This window comes from Budorcas taxicolor, chromosome 11, assembly GCF_023091745.1.
Source record: "Budorcas taxicolor isolate Tak-1 chromosome 11, Takin1.1, whole genome shotgun sequence".
In the NCBI taxonomy this organism is placed as follows: domain Eukaryota; kingdom Metazoa; phylum Chordata; class Mammalia; order Artiodactyla; family Bovidae; genus Budorcas; species Budorcas taxicolor.
Genome location: NC_068920.1, coordinates 159771361 through 159797681, shown reverse-complemented (window position 1 = coordinate 159797681; position 26321 = coordinate 159771361). Strand labels below are relative to the sequence as shown.

Genomic DNA, 26321 nt, shown 5'->3' with positions numbered 1-26321 from the left:
GATGACAATGAGGAAGATGATCGGTGACGATGGTGGTGACAATGATGATGGTGATGATCATGGTGAGGATGGTGGGGATGGTGATGGCGGTGATGATGGAATTGATAATGATGAAGATGATAATGAGGAGAAGATGGTGGTGACGATGATGATGGTGAGGATGATGGTGATGATGGTGAGGATGGTGAGGATGGTGATGGCGGTGATGATGGAATTGATAATGATGAAGATGATAATGAGGAAGATGGTGGTGACGATGATGATGGTGAGGATGATGGTGATGATGGTGAGGATGGTGGGGATGGTGATGGCGGTGATGATGATGGAATTGATGAAGATGAAGATGACAGTGAGGAAGATGGTGGTGACAATGATGATGGTGAGGATGGTGATGATGGTGAGGATGGTGAGGATGGTGATGGCGGTGATGATGGAATTGATAATGATGAAGATGATAATGAGGAAGATGGTGGTGACGATGATGATGGTGAGGATGGTGGGGATGGTGATGGCGGTGATTGATGATGGAATTGATAAAGATAAAGATGATAATGAGGAAGATGATGGTGACGGTGGTGACAATGATGATGGTGATGATCATGGTGAGGATGGTGGTGATGGTAAGGATGGTGATGGTGGCGATGATGGCTATCACACAGAACACTTAACACGTGTCAGACACTGTGCTAAGGGGCTTCCGTGTGTCACTCACACAGCAGCTCCTTAAGGTGGACTGTTGTTAAAGCCAGGGTGGGAGGTCCTGTCACCATCACTGGTGATGACTGGTTCAGAGGGAGTGGAATGGCGTGACCAGAGTCACTCGGCTGCACTATGACCTGCATCAGCCTGACCCATGGCCAGCTCTGGGGGTCAGTGTCCTGCTCCCAGTTGCCCAGTCTGGGGGGCCTAGGGCGTCAGAAGCCATTCTGTCTCCCCTGCCCACACCTCCCCCCAGCCCCAGTATCTTACTTTCAAAGAACAGCACTCCTGCATCGGGCCCACCCAGTCCTGCTGCCCAGCCCGGGCCCCAGAGGCTGGTCATCTCCCACGGCGCCAGGTGATGGTAGGTGGTGGGCGACCCGTGGCCCGGCACGCCAGGAGGGCGCTCCTCCCCCAGTTCCACAGTGACGTCCTGGGGTGGCTCCAGGAGCTGGGGTGCATCTGCAGTGAGGGGACAGTCAGCCTTGCCCAGTGGCTGGACCCGCTCAGCCCCCAAGGGCACCGTTCCAAGGCCTGCCTGCTCGCCCCTCGCTGAGGGATTTCCCTCTTCCAGCCCCTCCCTCAAGAACCTAACTCATATCCAGGGCTCCAGGGCCAGCTTGAGCTTGGCAAGGTGCAGCCCTGACGGGCTCCTGGAGACGAAGAGGCAGAGCGAGCAGCCTTCAGAGGGATGAAGTCCTCAGACCCCACAGGGCGTCTCGGGGACCCCGCCTTGTCCAGCCACCCAGGGAGCAACACGCCTGCTCCTTCAGGCGACATCTCCCGGGAAGCCAGCTTGGAGGGGCTGCAAGTCATGCCTGACCACAGGAACCTCACCAGCTCTGAGGGCACCACCCCCCCCCCCCACCACGCCTTCCTCCTGGGCCACCAGAGCTTCTCTTCACGCATCTCCTGGACTCTGGCCACCAGTTCCATGACCCCAAACAGCCAACTTCATAGGGAGGTTCTAGCTCATCTTTACTTCGCAACATCCTTCTCTGCTTGTTGAACGTCTTGTAATAAGCATATAAATCTCTACTACAAAGTCAAAACAGGCCTATAAATAACTTGACCTTAGACTTTATGGTCCAAATGGGACACTGGAGAGTGAAAAGGGCCATCATAATAATTACACCAGGATAACAGACGTAAACAAGGGCGCCTGAATTATAAAAAAAATTCAAGCATCACATAAGGGTTTAGCCTTCATTTTCACTCCACATACTTCAAACCTCACGTCCCTGCCACTGTTAATGGTTTGTAGTGTTTCTTTCAAAGTTTTTTCTCCTAAGCATTGTCTTATTTTTATGATGGGGAGTGGGGCATGGAAGTAATTTATTTCCCCAAACAGAGACTCATAATCCTTTCCATGCTTCTGCTGGCCAGAAGGTGGCCCAACTCCAGACAGGTCCAGGCCCCGTTCCCTGCAGCTTCTGGGCACTGCCCTCAGAGCCCTGTCCCCAGACCCCTGACCAGGAAGGACCCCAGCCTGTTCCGAACCCATCACATCCAGCATGGAGGAAAATCCTCCACCCCTTTGTTCTTGCCGTCTCTCTCCAGAAATCTCCCCCTTCCATCCAAATCATGACATCAAATTTCCCTCTTGGCCTCGGGGAGCAGGGGAGTTCCAGGGATATAAACACAACTTGGAAAATCGCTGCAAGGAGGAAGATAGTCTTGGACCTGAGCTCAGACACCACCCGCAAGTCACTTTTCTTTCTCACTGGGGCCTGGCAGCTGCAGCAGCTGAGAATCCAAGCAAGTATCTGCTCCGGGTGCCTCAGATGGGGTCACTGGTCCTGCAAAGCCCTGGCCCTGGGGATACAGCTTTCTTATTCCCCTCCCCCAACCCTGAGTAGGTACCTCCAGGGCCAGGTACCCCCCAGAGCCTGCCCTCCTCGGCTCTACCCAGAGCACTGCAGGACCCAATTCAAACCTCCCTCCTCCCGCAGGCCTCTCTCTCAGTCCCCGTTTTTTCCACGTTGCCTCTTGACCCTCTCCTTCCACAGCCAAAGAACCCCACTTTTTCTCCCAAATGTGAGGTATTAAAAAGTACAACCCTCCTTCCCATTCTCCTCCCAATCCTGAACATCACCTCCCTTCGCAAGAAGGGACAGTTGACTTATAATAGTAAGCGAATATCAGAGGGTTCCGGGCTTCCCTGATAGCTCCGCCTGCAGTGCAGGAGACCCTGGTTCAATTCCTGGGACGGGAAGATCCGTTGGAGAAGGGATAGGCTACCCACTCCAGTCTTCTTGGGTTTCCCTTGTGGCTCAGCTGGTAAAGAATCTGCCTGCAATGCGGGAGACCTGGGTTCAATCCCTGGGTTGGGAAGATCCCCTGGAGAAGGGAAAGGCTACCCACTCCAGTATTCTGGCCTGGGGAATTCCACGGACTGTATGGTCCATGGGGTCACAAAGAGTTGGACATGACTGAGAGACTTTCATGTCACATCAAAGGGTAGCATCTGGAATGCCTACTCCGTGACAGGCAAGATGGTGGTACTTTAGAAACATGACTTCATTCACAGTCTCAGTAAACTCACGGAGTGGGTATTCTTACAACCCCATTTTGTTGTTGTCTTTTAGTCACTAAGTTGTGTCCAACTCTTTGCAGCCCCATGGACTGCAGCATGCCAGGCTTCCCTGTCCTTCACTGTCTCCTGGAGTTTGCTCAGACTCCTGTCCATTTAGTCGGTGATGCCATCCAACCATCTCATCTTCTGTTGCCCCTTCTCCTCCTGCCCTCAATCTTGATCTTCCCAGCATCAGGGTCTTTACCAATGAGGTGGCTCTTCACATCAAGTGGCCAGAGTATTGGTGCTTCAGCATCAGTCCTTCCAATGAATATTCAGGGTTGATTTCCTTTAAGATTGACTAATTTGATGTCCTGGCTGTCCAAGGGGCTCCCAAGAGTCTTCTCCAGCACCACAATTCGAAAGCCCATTTTACAGATGGGGAAACTGAGGGTCAGAGGGATTAAGACACCTGCCCCAGGTGCAGTTCAAAGTCAATGGTAGAGCTGGGGTCGGAGTCCAGACCCGGCTGCTGCTAAGGCCCAGGCTGTCAGCCACTGCACCCCTGCATCTCATGGGTACTCAGGGGCAACTTGGCACTTCTTCACTCCTCTCTCAGAGGTGCAGCCAGCTAAATTACAGAATCAGATCCCGTCCCTAAAACTGCAACTCTGTCTCCTGTGCAGCCTTCCCTCTGCTCATCACTGGAGCCTCCAAATAAGGCAGGACCCCAGAACCCTGCACACCAGAGCTGGGGGTCCTCTGGTCCCTTTACTGTGCAGATGGGAGACTGAGATGCAAAGCTGGGCCCACGTGGGGCCCATGCTGGTCCTGCAGCATCTGGAGGTGGGGCGGGCTGCCAGCCCCGTGCCCTTCCCAGGGTCCCATCCATGAGGCTCAGCCACCTCTGCTTTCAGGCTGCAAGCCCCCTCCTCAGACTCTCAGGTGCCCCCTGCAGGGAGGGACCATGAGCTATTTCCGCAGCCCCCAGGTTTTCCCAGGAACGGCCCTGTTTGCCTCGACCTTGAGAGGTTTCCGGGGCAGGAGCTGTGAGTGCCCTGAGACAGCTGGACACACAGCAGCCGCCGTGCTCTCTAAGCTCATCATCTGACGGCTGCAGTGCGTTTGCAGGGAGGCAGCTCTGTGTGGGGAACCAGAAAACTGCCCCGTGAAGGATGCCAGCCACCAGCCTGGGAGGGGGCAGGACAGGAGGGTGTGGCCAAAGCTGAGACTTCTCAGCACGGATGAGCTATTCCCTCCACCCCCAGGGACTCTCCAAGGAAGTGACATTGACAGAGGTGATGACTTCTTACTTGGCCCTCCAGGCAAGGGCCACTAGCCTGAAGGCCTGAAGCTTGGGCAGGGCCCCTCCCCACCCCCACTTCACGGCCTCACCCGTGGATGAACCCCTTCACCACTCTGGACCTCGGATCCCCCTCCAGAAAGAGATAACTATATTCTCCCCAGTTCTAGAGTTTTTTATCATCATCTGGGGATCCTGCAACCCCCCAGTCTCCTCCACCATCCTCCCAGTTCCCATGGCCCAGAGCCCTGGGTCAGAGCTTGTGGGGATGTGTCAGCTTGGGAAACGGAGCTCTAATCAGTCTTGACTCAGCCTGGCAAGAAGGAGGACGGGGGACCCAGGCCCAAAGACTCGGCCGATGGGCAGGGTGACCACAGGAGAGACTGGCCTCAGGCCCTGCCCTGTTTATAGAAGGATTCCAGGGTCTCTTGGAAGGAGACAGGCCTGGGGATGGCTGCCACAGCCCCCACCTGGGAAGACCCCTTTCCCCACAGAAAGACCCTGCGGTGGAGCCTGGAGCCTCAGCTCCACTGGCCAGAAGTGCAGGATGACTCTCCTCCCTAAACAAACAAACAAACAAACAATCTTAAAATCTTAAACTGTATTTTATGACTGTTTATAAAGACAAACACAATCCAGGCTGGGTTCATTTTCATCTACTTATTCTTCACTTTTTTTTTTTTCCTCCTGATGGCAAAAGAAGTTAAAATCAGAGCCCTGTCCAGCAGCCCTAAAAGGGTCATGGGCTCTGGGCCCTTGCCTGATGGAGAAGCAGCCCGGATGCTGGCCCCAGAGCCCAGCTGTGTTTCTCTCCTGCTCCCCTTGGCTGGCTGGAGGGGCTTTGCTTTCATAGACGCACACCCGCCGTCCCCTGCTCACCCACCCAGCAACCAGAGGCTTCCAAGTCAGGGATGAGAAGCAGAGACGAAAATGAGCCAGTGGAAAGAGGGCTGAGTGGGGACTTCCCTGGTGGTCTGGTGGTTATGAATCTGCCTTGCAGTGCAGGGGCCGCAGGTTCAGTCCCTGGTTGGGGAACTAAGATCCCACATGCCGTGGGCCAACAAACCCCAAGCACCACGACTGCTGAGCCCACACGCCGCAACTAGAGAAGCATGCGCACCACACGGCGATCCTGCGTGCCGCAGCTAAGAGCCGACGCAGCCAAATAAATGAGAGTTCCGAAAGTAAAGAAAGAGGGCTGAGCGAACACCGTTTCAAGAGAAACCAGCAGGACGAAGGGAACTTGGGTCAGAGCAGTTTTAAAATAGTAGAAAGAGCACTGAGCTCTGGGGGGCACTGGGGGCACTGGGGATGGCCATGGAGCCTGGTCACCAGCCACGGGACAATCACTCCGTCTCACTCTGCCACACCAGGCCCTTGTCATCGGGCCCGGCCCCCTGTACACTGAGTATTTATTTCAATCAAGTCCTGAGTGAAGCACATTCTCATTAAATCTCTCACGGACCTTGTGAATAAGCCTCTGTCATCAGCAGCCCCATTTTACAGATGAGGAAGGCAAGGCCCAGGAAGGTAAATAACTTGGCCAAACAAGCAGCAGGCCCTGGACCTCGATCCGGGACTCCTGTCTGACAAATGCCAGGCCCAGAGGGGAGAGACCCTCAAAGTCTGGTCCACAGTGTGGGCACTCCCTGGCAGGTCAGGGGAAGGCTGCCCTCCTTTCTGTACCCTGCCCCCAACGCCAATACCTCCAGGAAGCCAGTTCCCAGCTGAACAGCAGGAAGTGGGCATAGTGCCCCCATTCTTGGCCCTGCAAGGCTCTGGCAGCCTGGCCAGGAAGGCCGCACCACAGCTGCCACCCAGATGGGCAGGAAATTCAATTTCCCACCACCACTGCCAGGCCAGCTCTCCCCAGACACACAGGTGTTGGGCCACAGTCCACCCCCGTCCCTGACCTCAAGGCCAGAGGCCACACTGGCCCCGTGCTCCAGATGCCTGCCTCTCGGGTGCCCTCCACCTCGCCCCTCCTCTGATATGGGGGAAATGGCCTCCAGACAAAGGCTGCCAGGTGAAGGAACAGGATCAGGCAGGCGGGTCAGCCTGGGCCCGCAAAGAAATAAGGCTTTGCTGAAAAGGAATCAGACACGGAACAAAGGAGGACCGCTTGTAACAACACCCAGGGCTGCCATCCCTGGAGCGCCTTCTCTGCCTACCCAGAACCCACCGAGTAATCACAGTGACAGTAACATCTATCAGAGCCCTTCTTGTCCAAGGCCTTTCCTATCTCCTACTCACACAACAGCCACAAACATTTTGTAAGTGAGCAGCCCAAGGCTCAGAGTAGAGAAGCAACGTCCAAGCTCACCCTGCTGGGAGCATCAGGACCAAGTCCCAGGACTAAAAATCCCTGACCCTGGGTTCAGATTCTGCCACTCCCCCAGATGTGTGATCCTGGACTGGTCACTTAACCTCTCTGCGCCTCATTCCCCATCTATGAGAGGATAAAGCGGAACCCACTGCGAAGGGCTGTCATGAGGATGACAGGTTAGTACATGAAGCGTGCTTAGACCTGGCCTTGCTACAGGGCAGATTTCACGGAAGACTTGTTATATTTTTATCATCAGGCCCTATGGTTTTCCACACCCACCCCCACCCCCACCCAAGAGCCCAGCCACACAGACAGGGAAAGTCTGAGCACATCATTCTCCTTAGAAACCACTCACGACCTCCTCAGGACAAAGCCCAGACGCCACCCGGGCTCCCTAGCCGAAGGCCGGGAGTGACCCGCAGCTGGGCAGCCGGCCGCCTCGGCCTCGCCCCTCCCCGCCCTCGCGCCTCGCTCTCTGCCTGGCTTCTCTTGCCTGGGGGAGAGCTGCACACGCTGTTCTCTTTGCCTGGAACACTGTCCCCGCAGCTTGTCAGTTCAGCTCAGTTCAGTTCAGTTCAATTCAGTCGCTCAGTCATGTCCAACTCTTTGCAACCCCATGAACCGCAGCACGCCAGGCCTCCCTGTCCATCGCTGACTCCCAGAGTTTACCCAAATTCATGTCCATTGAGTCGGTAATGCCATCCAACCATCTCATCCTCTGTCATTCCCTTCTCCGCCTGCCCTCAGTCTTTCCCAGCATCAGGGTCTTTTCCAACGAGGCAGCTCTTCGCATCAAATGGCCAATGTATTGGGAGTTTCAGCTTTAGCATCAGTCCTTCCAATGAACACCCAGGTCTGATCTCCTTTAGGATGGATTGGTTGGATCTCCTTGCAGTCCAAGGGACTCTCAAGAGTCTTCTCTAACATCACAGTTCAAAAGCATCAATTCTTCAGCACTCAGCTTTCTTTTATAGTCCAACTCTCACATCCATACCTGACCACTGGAAAAACCATACCCTTGACTAGACGGACCTTTGTTGGCAAAGTAATGTCTCTGCTTTTCAATATGCTGTCTAGGTTGGTCATAACTTTCCTTCCAAGGAGTAAGCGTCTTAATTTCATGGCTGCAGTCACTATCTGCAGTGATTTTGGAGCCCCGCTAAAAAAAAATTAAGTCAGCCACTGTTTCCACTGTTTCCCCATCTATTTGCCATGAAGTGCTGGGACTGGGATGCCATGATCTTAGTTTTCTGAATATTCAGCTTTAAGCCAACTTTTTCACTCTCCTCTTTCACATTCATCAAGAGGCTCTTTAGTTCTTCTTCACTTTCTGCCATAAGGGTGGCGTCATCTGCATATCTGAGGTTATTGATATTTCTCCCAGCAATCTTGATTCCAGCTTGTGTTTCTTCCAGCCCAGCGTTTCTCATTATGTACCCTGCATATAAGTTAAATAAGCAGGGTGACGATATACAGCCTTCACGTACTCCTTTTCCTATTTGGAAACAGTCTGTTATTCCATATCCAGTTCTAACTGTTGCTTCCTGACCTGCATACAAGTTTCTCAAGAGGCAGGTCAGGTGGTCTGGTATTCCCATCTCTTTCAGAATTTTCCACCGTTTATTGTGATCCACACAAAGCAGAAGTAGATGTTTTTCTGGAACGCTCTTGCTTTTTGATGATCTACTGGATGTTGGCAATTTGATCTCTGGTCCCTCTGCCTTTTCTAAAACCAGCTTGAACATCAGGAAGTTCATGGTTCACGTATTGCTGAAGCCTGGCTTGGAGAATTTTGAGCATTACTTTACTAGCATGTGAGATGAGTGCAATTGTGTAGTAGTTTGAGCATTCTTTGGCATTGCCTTTCTTTGGGACTGGAATGAAAACTGACCTTTTCCAGTCCTGTGGCCACTGCTGAGTTTTCCAAATTTGCTGGCATATTGAGTGCAGCACTTTCACAGCATCATCTTTCAGGATTTGAAATAGCTCAACTGGAATTCCTCACCTCTACTAGCTTTGTTCGTAGTGATGCTTTCTAAGGCCCACTTGACTTCACATTCCAGGATGTCTGGCTCTAGGTGAGTGATCCACACCATCATGATTATCTGGGTCATGAAGATCTTTTTTGTACAGATCTTTTTGTGCAGCTTGTCACCTGACTGTTTCTGGGTTCAGCTTAGACATCATCTCCTCCAAGAAGCCTTCCTGGCCTCTGGTGCTGGCTTAGCCCCCTTTTCTGGGCACAGGCCCCACGGATGCCACTTCTAATTACTCAGTACACTGAGCATTCTAATTGTCTGTTTACTGTCTCTCTTCTTGGCACCAAGGACAACGTAAGGGCTGATGCGGTTGTATTCAACCCAGGGTCTGGGGCACAGGGCCTGGCCACCTGGTGACCACGTGCTAGAGGATGCCAACGATGGAACAGATGAACAAACACTAAAGGCACCCCAAGCGTGGGAGGATCCCCAAGCCTGATGGCACCGTCTCCCCAGGGCCGGACCCTCCTGATCAAGCCTCCCTGAGGAGCCCCCTGGCCATCCCACCCGGCCCATTCAAGCCCATTCCCCATTCTCCGCACTTCCCCCGAACTCCAGCACCTGTCTTTCCCATCATGGCCACAGCCGACCCTCAGAGCCCCATCTGCTCTGGCTCGGCATGCCCAGGAGTTGTGCCCACAACTTCCGAGCAGTTCCCAGTGCCCAGGATCCAGGCCTGGAACCAAGACCTCATGGCAATCACAGCCAAGGCCATGTTCCAGCCACAGAAGAATCCAGACTCCCCGTCTGTAAAAGGGGAGTAATCACTTCTCCATTTATTAAACACCCATGATGGGCCAAGCCCAGTGTTAAACGTTATGTGTCTGATCTCACTGAACCCTCACAGCCACTCAACAAAGGAGGCAGTGTGGTCAGCTCCGCTTCGCTGTTGTATAGTCGCCAAGCCGTATCTGACTCTTTTGTGACCCCAGGGACTATGGCCTGCCAGGCTCCTCGGTCCGCGGGATTTCCCAGGCAAGGGTATTGGAGTGGGTTATCCTTTCCTTCTCCAGGCGATCTTCCCCACCCAGGGATCGAAACTACTTCTCCTGTATTGCAAGCAGATTCTTTATGGCCGAGCCACCAGGGAAGCCCTCGGCTCCATTTTACAGATGGGGAAACTGAGGGTCAATGACTTGACCAAAGCATATAGACGGTCAGTGATGGACACGAAACTGGAACGCGGGTCTCAGGGATGACAGTGCCCAAGCTGGAGCCAATCTGTTTCCATGGTGGGCAATGTCCCCTGCTTCCTGGGACTCTCACACTTAAGGGGTCTCTCCCACCTACCAATACCAGGGTTGGTCCATGTGACCTATAGGATATATGATGGTATGTCACTTCCAAGACTGTGACTGGCTATAAAGACTTACTTTCCTGGTGGCTCAGATGGTAAAGAGTCTGCCTACAATGTGGGAGACCCGGGTGCAATCCCTAGGTTGGGAAGATCCCCTGGAGAAGGGAATGGCAACCCACTAGAGTACCCTTGCCTGGAAAATTTCATGGACATAGGAGCCTGATAGGCTACAGTCCATGGGGTCGCAAAGAGTCAGACACGAGTGAGCGACTAAACTCTTTCATCTTGGATTCTCTCTCTCTATCCCTCTCAACTCACTTTCTCTAGGAACACCCATGTCACGAGAAACGTTCCAGGGAAGACCATAACGGTAAGGAACAGAGGCTTCCTGACGAAAGCCTCATACATGAACTTAGGGTGGATCCTCCAGGCCCAGTCAAGCCTTCAGATGACCACATCCCTGACCAGTGTAATAAGTGCCTTCCTGTGAGAGACCCTGAGTCAGAACCAGAATCCTAACCCTCCACGACTGTGCGTCAATAGATGCTCACTATTTTAAGCCACAGAGTTTCAGGGCTACTTGTTACACAGCAAGTGGGAGCGCATACACCATCTCCCTCTAAAATCCCTGTCCCACGTGCTCTGGGTCCAAATGATGCAAATCCCCCACTGGCAGGCTACAGGGTGGCATTCTCTGCTACCTGAGCATTCCCTGCTCAGAAGTAGGGCAGGTGGCAGGGCACAGGCGGGGACAAGGTGTACACTCACGTCCAACCTCCAGCCGGATTTCTGCAGTGGCGTCGCCCAGCTCATTGACAGCTCGGCAGGTATAGATGCCAGCATCCCTCTCACGAACCACCGGGATCCGCAGCATCCCAGAAATGGAGTCCTCAGAGGCCAAAATCATTTCAAGATCCCCTGGACCAAAGATGAGAAAACATCAGGAAGGTATCCATGGTTGCCACAGGAGGCCTGGGGCTCAAGCTGCCTTCCTGACCCTGGGTTCCTGCAGCTCCACAAGGCTGGGACCTCAAAGGGGTGTGGGTGAGGTAAAGATCCCCCACCCTGCAATCAGGACCCCTATTGTTTAATGGGTGCAGATTTTCAGTTTTGCTAAATGAGAAGAGTTCTGGAGCTGGGTGGTGGTGATGGTTGTACAGCAATGTGAATATACCTAAAAAGGGTTACAACGGTATTGGATATGTTATGCACAATTTACCACAATTAAAAAATTTTTCTTTTAAGTGAGCACCCCTAAGTCCAGTTCCCTGAGTCCCTCTGTTGGCCAAGAGTGAGTCTCAGCTTGCCCTCTTGCATGTGACAGTTTCATTACCCAAGAACACCTCGCTTGGGTCTCCCTCCTGGGTCCCTACCCTCTGCTCAGGGGCAGACTGAGGCTTGGGTCAGCTCTGGGAAAAGCCCCCCCACCATCCCCCCCAGTTCTGCCTCTCTGATGATTCATTCTCATTTCTCTTACTGTTCCCTGACTCCCACCCCTCCAGGCTTCTAAGGCCTGAGGGATCACCCTGATTTTGAACCTTTTTTACAACTTAATTTAATTTTTGTTTGTTTTTAAAATTGTGGTAAATATACATAACACAAGATTTTGCCGTTTTAAGCACTGAGTGTCCAATTCAGCGGGATCAGGTACATCCCCACGATCCATCTACAGAATTTTTTCATCTTCTCAAATGGAAGCCCTACTTAAACACTAACTCCCCATTTACCCCTCCCCAAGCCGCGGGCATCCATCTTTCTCCTCTCTGTCTCTAAATTTGCACACACTAGGCATCTCTTAGAAGAGATCCCTCTCAGTTAAGTGGAATCATATAATATTCGTCCTTCTGTTTCTGGCTTATTTCACTTAGCATCATGTTTTCGAGGTTCATCTATGTTGTCTCAAAATTACATTCCTTTTTTCCAAATTAAGAAAACTTTTAATCTTTTCTTTTAAATTTTTACTACTTAATTACCCCATATTAGAGCAAATGTCTCTGAAAATGTCACAGATAAAAGATTTTTTTCTTCATTTGGCCAATTGGAAGTAGGGGGAAATTTCTACACAATAGCTGCTACAGGTCTGATTTTTTTTTTCAATTTTTTTTCTTTGTCATGGGAATCAAATTAAAAAAATTAATTGTGGCAAAAAAGAAAGTCATAAAATTTATTATCTTGATCATTTTCAAGCATACAGTTCAACGGTAACTGCACTCACACTGTCGTGTAACTTGAACGTCATGCCTTCTTAAGGCTGAATAACATTCCACGGGGTGGTGGGTGTGCTGTGCTCAGTCATGTCTGACTCTTTGCGACCCCATGGACTGTAGCCCACCAGTCTCTTCTGTCCATGGGGTTTTCCAGGCAAGAATACTGCACTGGGTGGCCACTGCCTTATCCAGAGAGGATTTTCCTGACCCAGGGATAGAACCGGCATCTCTGGCGTCTCCTGCATTGGCAGGCGGATTCTTGAGCACTAGCGCCACCTGGAAAGCCATTCTGCTGGGAGGTCCCCCTTGAAAAGGCGGCTCCTTGGCTGGGCTGGTAGAGCTCCCAGCCACGACAGGCAGTGACCACACCCTGAGGAAGGAGCCCCGAGGCCTCTGCCGCCACTAGCTGGTGGCCACGGACAAAACGCTCAAACTCTGAGCCAACGCTGCCTGTCAGTGTCGAGGTGAGGCTCTGCTGAGATCACAGACAGGTGCTGCCAAGGCTGGAGTGCGTCTGGGTGGGAGGGGGCTGTGCTTGAGAAGGAGCCCAGGGTTCTGCCCTGGAAAGTCCAAGGCAGGAGCCCTGGGACCCAGGTCCACTGATGTGGGAGCAAGAGCAGCTCCTGTCGATCAAACTCCAGCTTGGGGTCCAACACACAGAAAACCCTCTACACTCACTAATTCAGAAAAGCCTCACAACAGAATGCTCAGCACGACTGCCAGCTCTCTGATAATCACAGCATCTTCATCACCACCATTAAGGACACTGAACCCAGGCCATGGGCCAGGCTTGTTCTAAACAATTTGCACATATGGACTCATTTAATCCTCACACAACCACCCTATCTCAGAGACTGGTGGTCCTATGGCCGGGACCATGAGCTCCCGGTGCAGGGAATTCAGGTTCAATGCGTGGTCAGGGAGCTGGATCCCACCTGCCACAACTAAAGAGCCTATGTGTAGCAACTAAGACCTGATGCAGCCAAATAAACAAGAGGAATGTTAGGGAGAAACAAGCTGTCTTTTGACTTCCCAGCTAAGGAAGCAGGCTCACAGATGTCAAGCCACTTGTCCGAGGCCACTCAGGGGGCCAGAATTCAAACCTGGGTCTATTCTAAATCCTGCTCCTGATCACTGAGCCAGTCTGCATCAGTTATATATGGATACTGGGCTAGGGGTGACGGGGGCTGCTTGAAACAGTCCATTCTCCCCAGACACCCCATTCCGAGTGCCCCCCATGACCGTCCTGGAAAGCTGATCCTCCAGGCCCCCCACAGGCCCCTTCTGCAGGCCCTTCTCCCCACCCAGTCCGTGTACCTCGATACCAGATGACCCGGGGCGGGGGAACCCCGGTCGCCACGCACGCCAGCACCGCCTCCTCCCCTTCGGCAGCCAGCACCACGCCGTTTACAGCCGACACGGATGGTGGGTCTGTGTGGGGAGCAGATGGGGAATTGGGGACCAACCCATAGACTCCCTAGAGCACTGGTTTCCCCAGCTGGGGGAGGGGCAGAGGGGCTGAGCACCTGCCTCCTCCCCACCCCCCACCAGCTGGGACAGTCACCCCCAGAAAGGTGCAGCCTTGGCCGGTTTTTAAAAAGCCAATTACTCCGGGACTAAACTCCCTTCTTGTCCTCTTTCTGTGTTTTTTTTTTTAACTTTTTATTTTGAAGTAATTTCACAAAGGAAAGTTGCAAGAATAATACAAAGGTTTTTCATGTACCTTTCACCCATATCACCAGATGTTAACATTTTTGCCATATTGTTTCCTTTTATCATGATGGAATTCTCTCGTATTTTTTTTCTAAATGGCTGAGAATAAGTTCCAAAGATGATATCCCTTTACCTCTAAACACATTAATGTATATTTCCTTTTTCTTATATATAATTTTTAAAGATAATTTTTATTGAAGTATAGTTGAGTTACAGCATTATGGTAGTTTCTGCTTGCGGCAAAGTGAGTCAGATATACATACATTCCTTTTTTTTTTTTTTTTTTTTTGCCCTCTTTGAACCTGGCATAAAAGGTGAAATCTTACAAGTTTCTAAAATGCACCACAGGGGCTGGCTGCGGCTCCCTGGCCCCTGACTCCAGCCAGCCTCCTGCTCCTTGCAGCCCCTTGGGGACCCCCAAGGGCCATTCCTATCTCGAGGCTTTTGCCCCACCTTGCCTCTCTCCTTGAAATGCTGTTCCCATTCCCGTCTGGGGCAAGGGTTTGATCCTATGTGTACGTTTCCTTCTCTGCCCAGCTACACGTCACTCCGTCACACCACCCTGCTCTGTGCTCGTCCCCTACCTTTACCATCTGAAAGTACCTTATTTATCTGCTTGCATTTTGCTTCCCCATTAGAATATAACCTCTACCTGGACGGGGACCCTGTGTTCACTATTGTATCCCAGCGCCTGCCACACAGGTAGAAAGGGAGGGGTTGGGGGAGGCAGGACCAGGGACCCTCTTCTGCAGATGCCCTTGACCCACGTACCTGTATAGTAGAGGGTGACCGTCTCTTCATCTCTGCCAATCTCATTAGCAGCCTGGCAGCTGTAACTCCCAGCATCCTCTGGGGCCACCCCCTGAATGATCAGGGTTCCCTGGGCATCCACGCGGACTCTGGAGTCGTGCCACGAAACGTGTTCAACAGGAAGGGGCCAGTTAGGTTGGGTCACATGGGGTTGCCCCAGTCATTATTAAAAGCAGATTAATTAACAACATTACCGGAGACACCATTTTACACTGACTGCTTGCTCTGTGCCAGGCTGTGGGTTCATCACTTTTTATGTTCCTTTTTTATTCGTCGGGCTCAGAAAGGTAAGGTGACCTGCCCAGGGGCACACAGCCTGAATGGCAGAGGCAGAATGCAAGCACAGGTCTGCCGGATTCTGCGGCTGGAACGCCTGACTCCAGAGCCCACGTGAGGCGTCGCTATGTTTCCCCAATGATCTTGCTCCTGAGTCTCAAATCATCAGGAAGAAGGCGGGGCAAATGCCACTCCCCCATTTGCTACAGTTAAGAAGACTGAGGCCCAGAGAGGTCCCTGAGGCCCTCACCTGCTGTCCTCCTGCAGGGCGCGACCCTCGCGGCTCCAGGAGATGTGGGGTGCAGGGTATCCAGAGGCCGAGCAGTGGATCCTCACCTCCCGGCCCTGGGAGAAGCTCTGTGACCTGGTGTGGATGCTGACCTGCGGGGCCTCTGGAGTTCAGAGAGTGGACAGGTGGGGAGGAGCTGCCGTGTTGTCCCAAGTACCCAGCCCTGGGCCCCCTGCTCCTCCCCGTGGCCACAGACAGCGGAGACACAGAAAAGAAGGGCCCCGAGGGACCTGCATCCTTGAGAGCAGCCTCTCGGGGAACCAGGGTGACCAGACAGCCCCCAGGCACATCCCCAGGCCACACGGGGACCTGAGTTCCCAATAGCCCCTGGTGGGAGCCTTGAGCTCCCTGAAATTCTGCTCTGAGCTGAGCCCCTCCTATACCAGCAGCCTCGATATGGCCTCAGAATCTTTCTCAACACACTCTAAGCAGCCAATCGAGTCACTGGCACAAGAGTGAAATTTGTTCCAACACACTCACTTTTACACTTGGGGGAGACAGTTCCTTAGAGAAGCAGGATCCGTCTAAATCCTGTGGACCTAAATCCCAGGTGAGTACCTAATCCAGGCACTAACCCTCTGGACATGTTTCCTCCCACTGCCTTCTCCACCCCCAGCTGGTCGGTGCTACCCAAACCCTGCTGAGCACATCTGATTTCTGGGCTTCCAGAAGTTTCCAGTGTCCCATCTCTGTCCTGCATATCGAGAGGGATGGACAATGGACATGCTCAATGGCCCAGAAAGAGGACAGGACACAGTGAAACTGGCTTGGCCGACAGCCATAGAAATTGAGGCTACATATGAGGATGAACTTCCCAACAGTGCTGAACTACTACACTTAGGCTGGGAGGCTACAGAATCCTCTTACTCCGAAGGCTGAGAAAACTCTGGAAGGGCGGATGCTGCCTGCTGGAGCTGATGTTTGAGCAAAGGGATGGCCGGATGGGCTCCTGGAGAAATGCCAGGTAGTGAGCAGCCTCACCTCGCACCAGGAGCCAGACGGATGCCCTCGTGACTCCATTGGAGTTGCTGGCCATGCACTGGTACCGCCCGCCATCGCTGGGGGTGGTATTCTTGATCTCCAGGGATAAGTCGGCCAGCTGGGTGACTCTGCCCATCGAGGCTGACAGGACTCGCCAGTCCCGGACCCAGGTCAGGTTGTAGGGGGCCTCACTCAGGACCAGGCAGGACAGGATGGCGGTCTCTCCGGGGGACACGGTCACATTGGGGACAGGGACCAGCTGCGGCGGGGGGTCTGCAGGAACAGGAGCGCAGGAGGCACCGAGGGGGTTGGCATGGGGCGGGGGACATCCTGCAGACCCTGGTGGTGTCCAGACCCCAGCATCCACTGTCTCCCCCCAGCAGAGCAGCTCACCAGCATCTGCTCACCATGCCCAGACGATGCTACCGCACGGCCATCTCACACCCGCCCGGGGGCTGTGTATGTGTGTGTGTGTGTGTGTGTGTGCGCACGCATGCATGCCTGATTTCCATACAACAGCCAAAGGCAAAATTTAGCAAGAGTTAGCCCATTCTTTGGGGCTTTCCCAGTGGCTCAGTGGTAAAGAATCCACCTGCCAATGCAGAAGACGTGGGTTCAATCCCTGGGTCGGGAAGATCCCCTAGAGAAGGAAATGGCAACCCACTCCAGTATTCTTGCCTGGAAAATCCCATGGACTGAGGAGCCTGGCGGGCTCCAATCCATGGGGTTTCAGAGTCAGACACGATGTAATGACTAAAATAAATAAACAACCCACACTTCACACCCTTTGAGGCAATAATTCCACGAGTGTACATGCTCAGTCACTAAATCGTGTCTGGCTTTTTTGTGACCTCATGGACTGTAGCCCGCCAGGCTCCTCTGTCCATGGGATTTCCCAGGCAAGAATACTGGAGTGGGTTGCCATTTTCTTCTCCAGGGGATCTTCCCGACCCATAGATTGAACCAGTTTATCCTGCATTGGCAGACAGATTCTTTACCACTGAGCCACCTGGGAAGCCCCAGTAATTCCACACTGGTGGATGAAGTCTTGGAAATCACCCTCAACTGGAAAAGAGTAACAAGTACAGAGCTATTCTCTGTAGAAAGAGCAGCCAAATGTGGACTAAGTAAGGCCACTGCCCCCAAAGAAGAAAGAGCTTAGAAACTCACACTCTCAGTAAGAAAAAACCATTAAGAAGTGACAGCTCAGAGACCATGTCACTAAATTGTGTCCGGCTTTTTTGTGACCTCATGGACTATAGCCTGCCAGGCTCTTCTGTCCATGGGATTTTTCCAGGCAAGAACACTGGAGTGGGTTGCCATTTTCTCCTCCAGGGGATCTTCCCAACCCAGGGATTGAACCCGTGTCTCCTGCATTGGCAAGCGGATTCTTTACCACTGAGCCACTAGGAAAGCCCATCAAGGCAGCTTAGGGTCATTATTTTAAAAATAAAGCCAATTTCATTGTAAGAGGATCTGTGGCTTTTCCAACCTTCCTGAGTTTGATGCTGCCATGGTGGCAGGACCTGGAGGCATAAGGGTTGGGGACAAGGTGGATGGTGGCCCATGTGAGGGCCGGGGGGCTGACCAAGAAGTCAAGGGTGGGATTGAGGCTGGGGACCGGGAGGCAGAGCCCGAGCAGGTGTTCTTAACCTTCCTGCAACCACAGGCCATTCGTGGGGCGGACAGTCCAAACCGGAGGCCAGCACGCAGGCGCAGTGTGGCCGTCGGGCTCCAGATGACGGACGGGCCCTAGCAGCTGGCTGGCCCACTCACTCACAGATGGAGAGAGCCTGGGAGGGAATCCTACAGGGGAGAGTCAGGACGGGCGCAAGGGGACAGACCTGTGACGACGATCCGAGTCCTCGCTCGTCCGGTCCCAGCGCGGCTGACTGCCGTGCATTCATACGTGCCTTCCTCAGCCTTGGAGGCCCGTGGAATCTCCCAGCTGCTGTTCCCTGAATCCCTGCAAACACAGGGCAGCTGGCGACGCACAACTGCACTGCCCCCGTGACGGTCCCCCGGCCTCATCCAGGCTTCCGGACGGGGGCCTGGCCCCTTGAATCTTGCCCAGAAAGAAGCCCCCAAACCTCTCAGAGGCTTGGCAAGAAGAGACAGGCAGCTAAGGACATGCAAATCCCAATGATATCCTGTGTGACTCTGAGAAAGGCCCTCCCCCTCTCTGAGCCCCGGGCTTCCAACCATAGGAGGGAAGGTCTCAGAGGGTCCTTCCTGCACTGACCAGCACAGAACCCGGCCTTCACGGGTTGAGTTTTCAGAATCTGAGGAAGGCCTATGGCTCCTCCAAGGAGTGATGGCCCAGCAGTGGTGGGAGCCTCAGGGACCCACTCTCCCCCAACCCTGGCCAAGCTGGGAGGTGCCCAGCAAGACGACCAAGGTCCCAGGTGTGCCAGCCACCACCTCCTAGGTCCCTCCAGAGCATCAAGTCCCCAGGAGCCCTGGGACTGGGGACAGCGGGCAGCCCTGAGCCACTCACCGAAAGCGCCTCTCCTCCCCCAGCCTGGCTCCGTCCCGCCGCAGCTGTAGCCGGAAAGGGAGGGCACTGTGCACAGAACAGGAGATCTGCAGGGGCTGGTGGAGGTAGCCATGGATCCTGGGGGGCATGCTGACCAGGGGGGCACCTGTGGGCAAGGGCCAGCACTCAGGATTCCTCCCTGCCCTCCACCCGTCAGCCTGCGCTCGACACACCTAGCAACACAGAGACCCACAAGGATAACTCAGGGGCCAGAAGTCAGGGCTTCAATCTCTGGCTTCACCATCCAGTGGCCGCCAAGAACAGGGGGCCTTACCTCCCTAAGCCTCAGTTTTCACCTCTGTAAAATGGGTTAATGGCATTAGTGACCTCATCGAGTTGTGGTGAGCTGCTGGTGAGAGGTGGTGAGTGGGAAGCCCTTGGCACACGCATGTGGCAGGGCCAGCTCCTTCCATGAAGACTCGTGGGGGTTTTGTGGCTTGTGCCTCCATCGTGCCAATTGTGTGGGAGACAGAGAAGTCAAACCGGCCCTCAGATCTGATGAAATACTCCCCAGATGGGACTCTCCAGGGGCCTGGGGAGGGCTGTGCATCGCTCACCCCTCCTGCAGGGTCAGTTTTACTCACAATCTGTGGGCGGGAAGCCTTTTTTATTATTATTTAAAAATCAGCCTAGTCGGAGCATGGCTGTGAATACAGAGTCCACATGCATTTTCAAGATAAAATAAGAGATTTCCATGAAATCTCACAGCTTCGGATGAGCCTCTGGGGACCCCCATCAGAGACAGCACTGCCTCCTCCTGCCTGACCCTGGCCTTGGGGTGGCACATAGTCTTTCCTTGGCTCTTTGAGTCGCTTCAGAGGAAATGTCTGAGAACTGACCCACAGGGTCAGTCTTGGGCCGTCTGTGCCTTGCTGGGCAATCGCAGGCTTGTGGGGAACCCTTGCGCTGCCCTCTCCCTCATCCACCCCAGAGATGCTCCGAGGGTGAGACAATGGGCCAGACCTCCTCCGAGCACAGCGCCGGGGGTGGGAGGGCGGTGGTGACATCATGTTACGGGCTCCCTGCCACGTCCCAGGGGAGAGGGGTGTCGGACCATCCAGCCACGTCCTCAGCTGTGCGCGCGGCAGCCACGGCTCACCCCCACACACTGGAAGCCTCTGGCTCCCTCTTCCTTGAGCTGAAAGAAGCCCAGGGACCCCACCACCCCACATATCTCCAAACCCAGTGTCTTGCTCCCAATCAAACTCCCAGCCTTCCAGACCTGGAAGGTGGTGGTGGGGGCCAGCAAACCACCCACCCCCTGCCAAACCACACCCTTCCCCCACTCCACCCCCATCCTTTGATCTAGAGCTGACACGGAGACAAAAAGCCAGAACTTAACTTCCCAGCTCTGGGAGCCATCTGAGAAAAGAGAGAGAGACAGAGGCTGCTTTAGTCCCCCTGCTGAGAGTCCTGCCTGAAAATCCTCCTGAAGGCTGCAAAAGCTGAGGCAGGAGGAGACCCAGGGACCGCAGCCAGGGGGTGGAGGCCAGGAGACTGAAGGAAGGGGTCCCAAGCCCCTAGCCCTGCGATGCCCTGCCCCATTCAGGTCCTCAAAGTCCCCCACCTCACCACGGGCATCTCAGCACCCTCTCTGCATCCCTAAGTGAAGTGGCCGGGGGAGTCTGAAAGCCCGAGCACCACTGATGTTCGATGTCAGTGTCATCTACCTCTGAGCTCCTCCTGGGTCACTACCAGCACAGTGGGAAGTGGGCAGGAGGAGGGAAGCAAGCCCAGAAAGGAGGCTGGTGCCCAGTGAACTCAGACCCCACTCCCCAGGACCAGAGGCAGATCTGGAAAGCCAAAGATGCCGCCCTGCCCTCTGGGAGCCTCCAGCCTGGATGCCGAGACCTCTGGGACACACGGGAAACTCGCAAAAGCCACACACGTGGGAAACAGCACAACACGACCAAAGGTGGGGGGCACAAGGTGACTTGTGCCTACAGTGACATCACAGCGCCAGCAGCCACGTGGAGGGGCGTGGTTCATGGTTCCTACATACTGGGTACAACCTCTGAGCATCTGAGAGCTGTCCTGTTATGTACATTAGCTTATGCAATCCTCTGAGCAGCCCTGGGAAGTCAGTGGTCTCAGTTTCCCAGCAATACAATGGAGACACATCTCAGAACTGGGTGTAAGAACACAGGGAGGTCAGCTCAGTGCTCTGTGATGACCTAGAGGTGTGGGGGTGGGGTGGGGTGGGAAGGACGCTCAAGGGGGAGGGGACACATGTATACATATAGCTGATTCCTGTTGTTGGATAGCAGAAACTAACACTGCGTTGTGAAGCAATTAAACTTCAATTTTAAAAAATGGAAAATAAAGATGTTAATACAGGAGAAGGTAAATGAAGACATTTATTACTATTATGGTAACCTTGGGCTTCCCTCGTGGCTCAGACAGTCAAGAATCTGCCTGCAATGCAGAAGACCAAGGTTCAATCCCTAGGCCGGAAAGAACCCCTGGAGAAGAGAATGGGAACCCACTCTGGTATTCTTGACTGGAGAATTCCATGGACAGAGGAGCCTGGTGGGCTATGGTCCATGGGGTAGCAAAGAGCTGGATACAACTGAGTGACCAACACTTCACGCTTTACTTCTTGAAGATCATTTCAAAATAAAAGGTTTGAAAAGACAGATTTTGCAAGGAGCATGCAAGAGATTATAAAAAGAAACCCTTTAGACCAGGAGGGGTGGGGGGGAAAGAACTGGTATGAGCACTTAATGAACAAATGTATGGCAAGTGCTTGGCCCAGGATTGTCTCATGAGACGTGCTCAAAATGGTGATTAGGTTAGTGTTGCCATCGTTAAGACAATGATAGTAATTATGATTATGCAAGGGCATACTTATATTCACTAACTTGCCCACTGTTGTGTCTACAGTTTCTAGAACCATGATGGATACAAAATGAATGTTGAATGCACAGGTGGATGGATGGATGGATAGATGCATGGATGGATTTATGGATGCATAGTTGACTTTGCAGTAAACCCTAGAGCTGAAAATTGCATCTGAAGCATCTCAGTATTCGGCATAATGTATTGCAGAGCCTGCAGTTTAATGAATAAACATTTCCTAATCTAATTGAATCAGGAAAGCCTTTCAGGGATTAATGAGCCTCCAAGGGAGCCAGGGAGCTGGGGGCGGTAGGAGTCAATTACTCACCTGGAGTCACCCCACGGTAGGAAACTCCGGAGACACGGAGGAGAGGGTTTCCCTCATGATCCTTGCCCTTCACCTTGAGGTAGAAACGCTCCTGGGGGCTGTGGAAGGGCGGCCCACCCCACAGCTGGTGGGTTGATCCATTGGAGAGGGGCTGCGTGGGCAAAGTCAGGAGGGACCGCCCTGAGCTGTGTGAGAGCTCCACTGAGTCCAGGCGGCCGGGTACCCGCAGGCCCGTGGAGTTGATCACCAGGGAGATGGGCACGCCTGCAGAGGAAAGGGCGGGGAAGGAGGTGCTGGCATCTGTGCTGGGCTCCACGAGGCTCCCCAAGCAGGGGCCCCACCCCAGGGCCATTGTTAGGGACCCAGCCTGCTTTGTCCGCCTTCACCCATTCCCTCACCTTCTCTTCCCTGGGCCAAGGAATGCTGGGTGGGACAAGGAGGAAAGGGGGGTTGCTACTGTCCGTGGTCCTGAAACACCACTCTCCTCCAACCCATGGCTTCCCATGATTGCGTCACCTCTGCTCTGCAGACTGGGGTGCTCACGGAGCAGAACTGAGAAAGGGCACCCTCCCATCCCCCGCTTAACTCTGGTGTTGGCTGTCAGCTGACAGGCTCTGGGACAGGCCGAGGTGACATGCACACCCCAGTTTGGGAATGCTGATTCCTGGTGGGCTTTCCTGTAGTTTCCTTCCCATCTCATTGGAAGTGTACTTTCCACACTATCTCAGGAAAGCCAGAACTGGACTTGGGTTTCATAATCTTCTAAGTTGATTTGGAAACTGTTAGGTCTCTCCCTTTTCAGATAGCTATTCTTTTTTTTTTCTCTCTCTCTCTCTCTGATCATAAACTGGGAACCAAAGGATGTGGTAGACATGATCCATGAAATGCCTTCCATCTTTTGAAAAAAAAAAACCAAACAGTCTAGAAAGGGCATGTATAAATCTAGAAGTCCAGATTTCTTTGAAAAATCAAGCATGTCAGTGCTGGGCTTCCTTCCCATGTTGCAACAACCAGCCAAAGTCACATAGCAGCTGCCCCTGTGGCCAGGCCCCCACTGTTCAGTTCGCTGCAGCCTCCCCCACTCCCCGGTGCCCTGGGGTCAAGTGCCAATCATTATTTATCATTTGCGATTGCCCTGCTGTTTTTCTCGCTTTTAAAAAATGCCTTGGATGGAGCCACATCTTTATCAAAAGCAGAAACCAAAGAAGGTCACATATGGCCCCCGTCACCCTCTCCCACTGGGGACTGTCCCTAAGGACCACTCTGCTTTCAAACTCTCCCCCGCCACCCCCATATCACTTCACTTCAGTTCAGGGATTTCTCATCTCTCTTGGCTTTAGAATAGGAGTTAAGTTTCTCTGCCTCCCTCCCACCTCCCTGCTATTGGCAAAAACAAACACAGAATGAACAAGCAGCCCACTTTTCATTTTGAAGATATCACTGCGGGTCCTGGCAGGGAAACCCATAAGGGCTGACAAGAATGAAAAACTTTAGAGGATATACAGACTCAAAAGAAAGCTCTAAGGACCCAGCACACACCATTTTGGGGTCATTATTCAGTGGTCCAGAGTTATCTTGACCTGGCCTTGTTCTTATTCAGTCCCTGAGTCCCACTCTTTGAGACTGCATGGACTGCAGTATGCCAGGCTTCCCTGTCCTTCGCTGTCTCCCAGAGTTTGCTCAAACTCATGTCCATTGAGTCAGTGATGCCATCCACCCATCTCATCCTCTGTCACCCCCTCCTGCTCCTGCTCTCAATCTTTCCCAGCACCAGAGTCTTTTCCAATGAGTTGGTTCTTCACATTAGGTGGGCAAAGTATTGGAGCTTCAGCATCAGTCCTTCCAATGAATATTCAGGGTTGATTTCCTTTAGGATTGGCTGGTTTGGCCTCCTTGCATCCAAGGGACTCTGAAGAGTCTTCTCCAGCATCACAATTTGAGAGAGTAAATTCTTTGGTGATCAGCCTTTTTTATGGCCCAACTCTTACTTCCATACATGACTACTGGGAAAACCATATTTTTGACTATATGGACCTTTGTCAGCAAAGTGATGTCTCTGCTTTTTAATACGCTCTGGCCTAGTCCCTCCCATCTTTCTGTTCAGCTGGTCCCAGCAAAACCCTCCAAATGGCCCCATGGCAAGAGACCATATTTCTGAGCCCTGATACTGGGAAAGATTGAAGACAGGAGGAGAAGGGGGTGACAGAGGATGAGATGATTGGATGGCATCACTGACTCAATGGACATGAGTTTGAGAAAACTCCAGGAGATAATAAGGGACAGGGAAGCCTGATGTGCTGCAGTTCATGGGGTCGCAAAGAGTTGGACACGACTTAGCCCCTGAACAACAACAGCCTGATGTTCACTGGAAGAAGTGGGGCTCTAGACAGACAAATCTTGACAAAGAGAAAGGGAAAGGAGAGTTAGGGGGACAGCCTGAGCTCGTGGAGGCCTTGAGGGACAGGAAGGAAGTTCTAAAAGTAAACGGTCCCAGGGTCACCCTGGCTGGAACCCAAAGAGAAGGTGCTAGCCCTGGGTGCATTCACTGTGATGTGAGAGAGGGGCTGGACCAACCCCTGCAAGCCCGCTCCATAGTCACAGGCTCATGGCTGCTCCCTGGAACTGCACCCCCTCAACTTCCCAAAGGTGAGCCCCACCCCTGCAGAAGGTGGCCTTGCATCGCCCCAGGGCCCGGAGCACCGTACCTTGCAGGGGCCACTCGATGGTGTGGTTGAGGTCCAGGGAGGGCTGAGTGGAGAAGCCAGCTCGGAAGTCGATGTTGCTGATGCCCGTGATCCTGACCGAATGGCGGCCGCTGCTGTAGACCTAGCCCAGGCCCAGGCTTGTGTCACCCAGGTGTCTGACCCCAGGCCCTCAGCTCCAGGTGGGAGGTGGCTGACCTGACCCGGCCTGGAGTCAGCAGCTGGAATTCTCCCGCCTTTGCAGACTTGTGGGTAACTCACCTGCTCCCTGGGGACCCAGCACGGTGCTCCCCCCACGGGAGAGGAAGAGTCCAGCCACGGCACTGCCTGAGTGGGACTCTCTAAGCAGCCCTGTCCTTCCCGCTCCCCACCCCCAACACCCACGGGTCCCCCAACCCCTGCCTTGCCTTCCCCATTGGCATGAGAGTTCTCGGCCCAAAGACGCTCAGAACCTGAAGAACAGCTGTGCCCGCAGCACCCAGCACCGTGCCTGGCACCCAGTTGCTGTTGGTTTAGTCGCTCAGTCGTGTTTGACTTTTTGCAACCCCATGGACTATAGCCCACTGGGCTCCTCTGTCCATAGCATTTCCCAGACAAGAATACTGGAGTGGGTTGCCATTTCCTTCTCCAGGGGATCTTCCGCACCCAGGGACTGAACCTGCATCTTCCAAGTCTCCTGCTTGGCAGGCAGGTTCCTAACCAGTGAGCCACCAGGGAAGCCCAGCGCCCAGTAGGGGCTCCATAACTGTTTGCTGATCAGCTAAAGCCATGTGCTTCCGAGACAGCAACCCGCCCCATCCCAGGGTGCTTGGCCAGGAGCTCTGCCCCGAGTCCCAGGCCCCCAGCCCCTGGCAGGTTAGAATAGAGTCTGCTCCCCCGCCAGTCCTGTGCCTCTGAGCCCAAGGTCACCCTAGCCTCTTCTGTTCACTCTTCAAAGGACAAGGTCCTGAACCACGAGCCAACCCCGTTGCCCACCTCTGGACACCTGGGTGGTTTCTCCAAGTCCTTCTTTGAAGTTCCCTCACTAACCTGAAACCACTCCACTTCTCCCACTGGCACAAAGCAGAATACTCCTCCTCTGATCTTGCCCTTCTACTTCTATTGATATGCCCCCTCACTGCCCATGCTCCAACCCTCAGCTTCCCAGGGGTCCAGGCTTCCGAGGGCCCAGGCAAGAGGAAGATGATGTCAAGTCCTCCTACCTTGATGGACCACAGCCCGGGATGCTCAGGCTTAAAGGCCACGACCTTGGCAGAGTCAGGGATGCTGAGGAGCACGTTGAGGCCGTCATCCCTCTGCAGGATCCTCCCTGTGGAAGCCCCAAGACCTGCTCAGTCCCCGACCCTTTTCTGGGGTTGACAGAGCCCCCCTCCTCATCCCCAGGAACCCACAGCCCTCCAACACCAGCCTCGGGCTTCCTAGAGGAACTGACAAGAGGCCTTTGGGGGTACCCAGGCCTCTC

The 26321-nt window shown here is 53.5% G+C and overlaps 1 protein-coding gene across 1 annotated transcript in view; it reads right to left on the bottom strand.

Annotated features, from left to right (window-relative positions):
• Window positions 1–26321, bottom strand: part of HMCN2 (hemicentin 2) — a 174230-nt gene that overhangs the window by 111996 nt on the left and 35913 nt on the right. The window contains 14 exon segments of the mRNA XM_052647785.1: window positions 970–997; window positions 999–1046; window positions 1048–1113; window positions 1115–1161; window positions 10948–11097; window positions 13704–13817; window positions 14871–14998; window positions 15436–15577; window positions 16456–16728; window positions 18300–18421; window positions 18953–19097; window positions 22158–22421; window positions 24863–24983; window positions 26062–26168. Of these exon segments, the coding sequence (XP_052503745.1) occupies window positions 970–997; window positions 999–1046; window positions 1048–1113; window positions 1115–1161; window positions 10948–11097; window positions 13704–13817; window positions 14871–14998; window positions 15436–15577; window positions 16456–16728; window positions 18300–18421; window positions 18953–19097; window positions 22158–22421; window positions 24863–24983; window positions 26062–26168 (1755 nt within the window).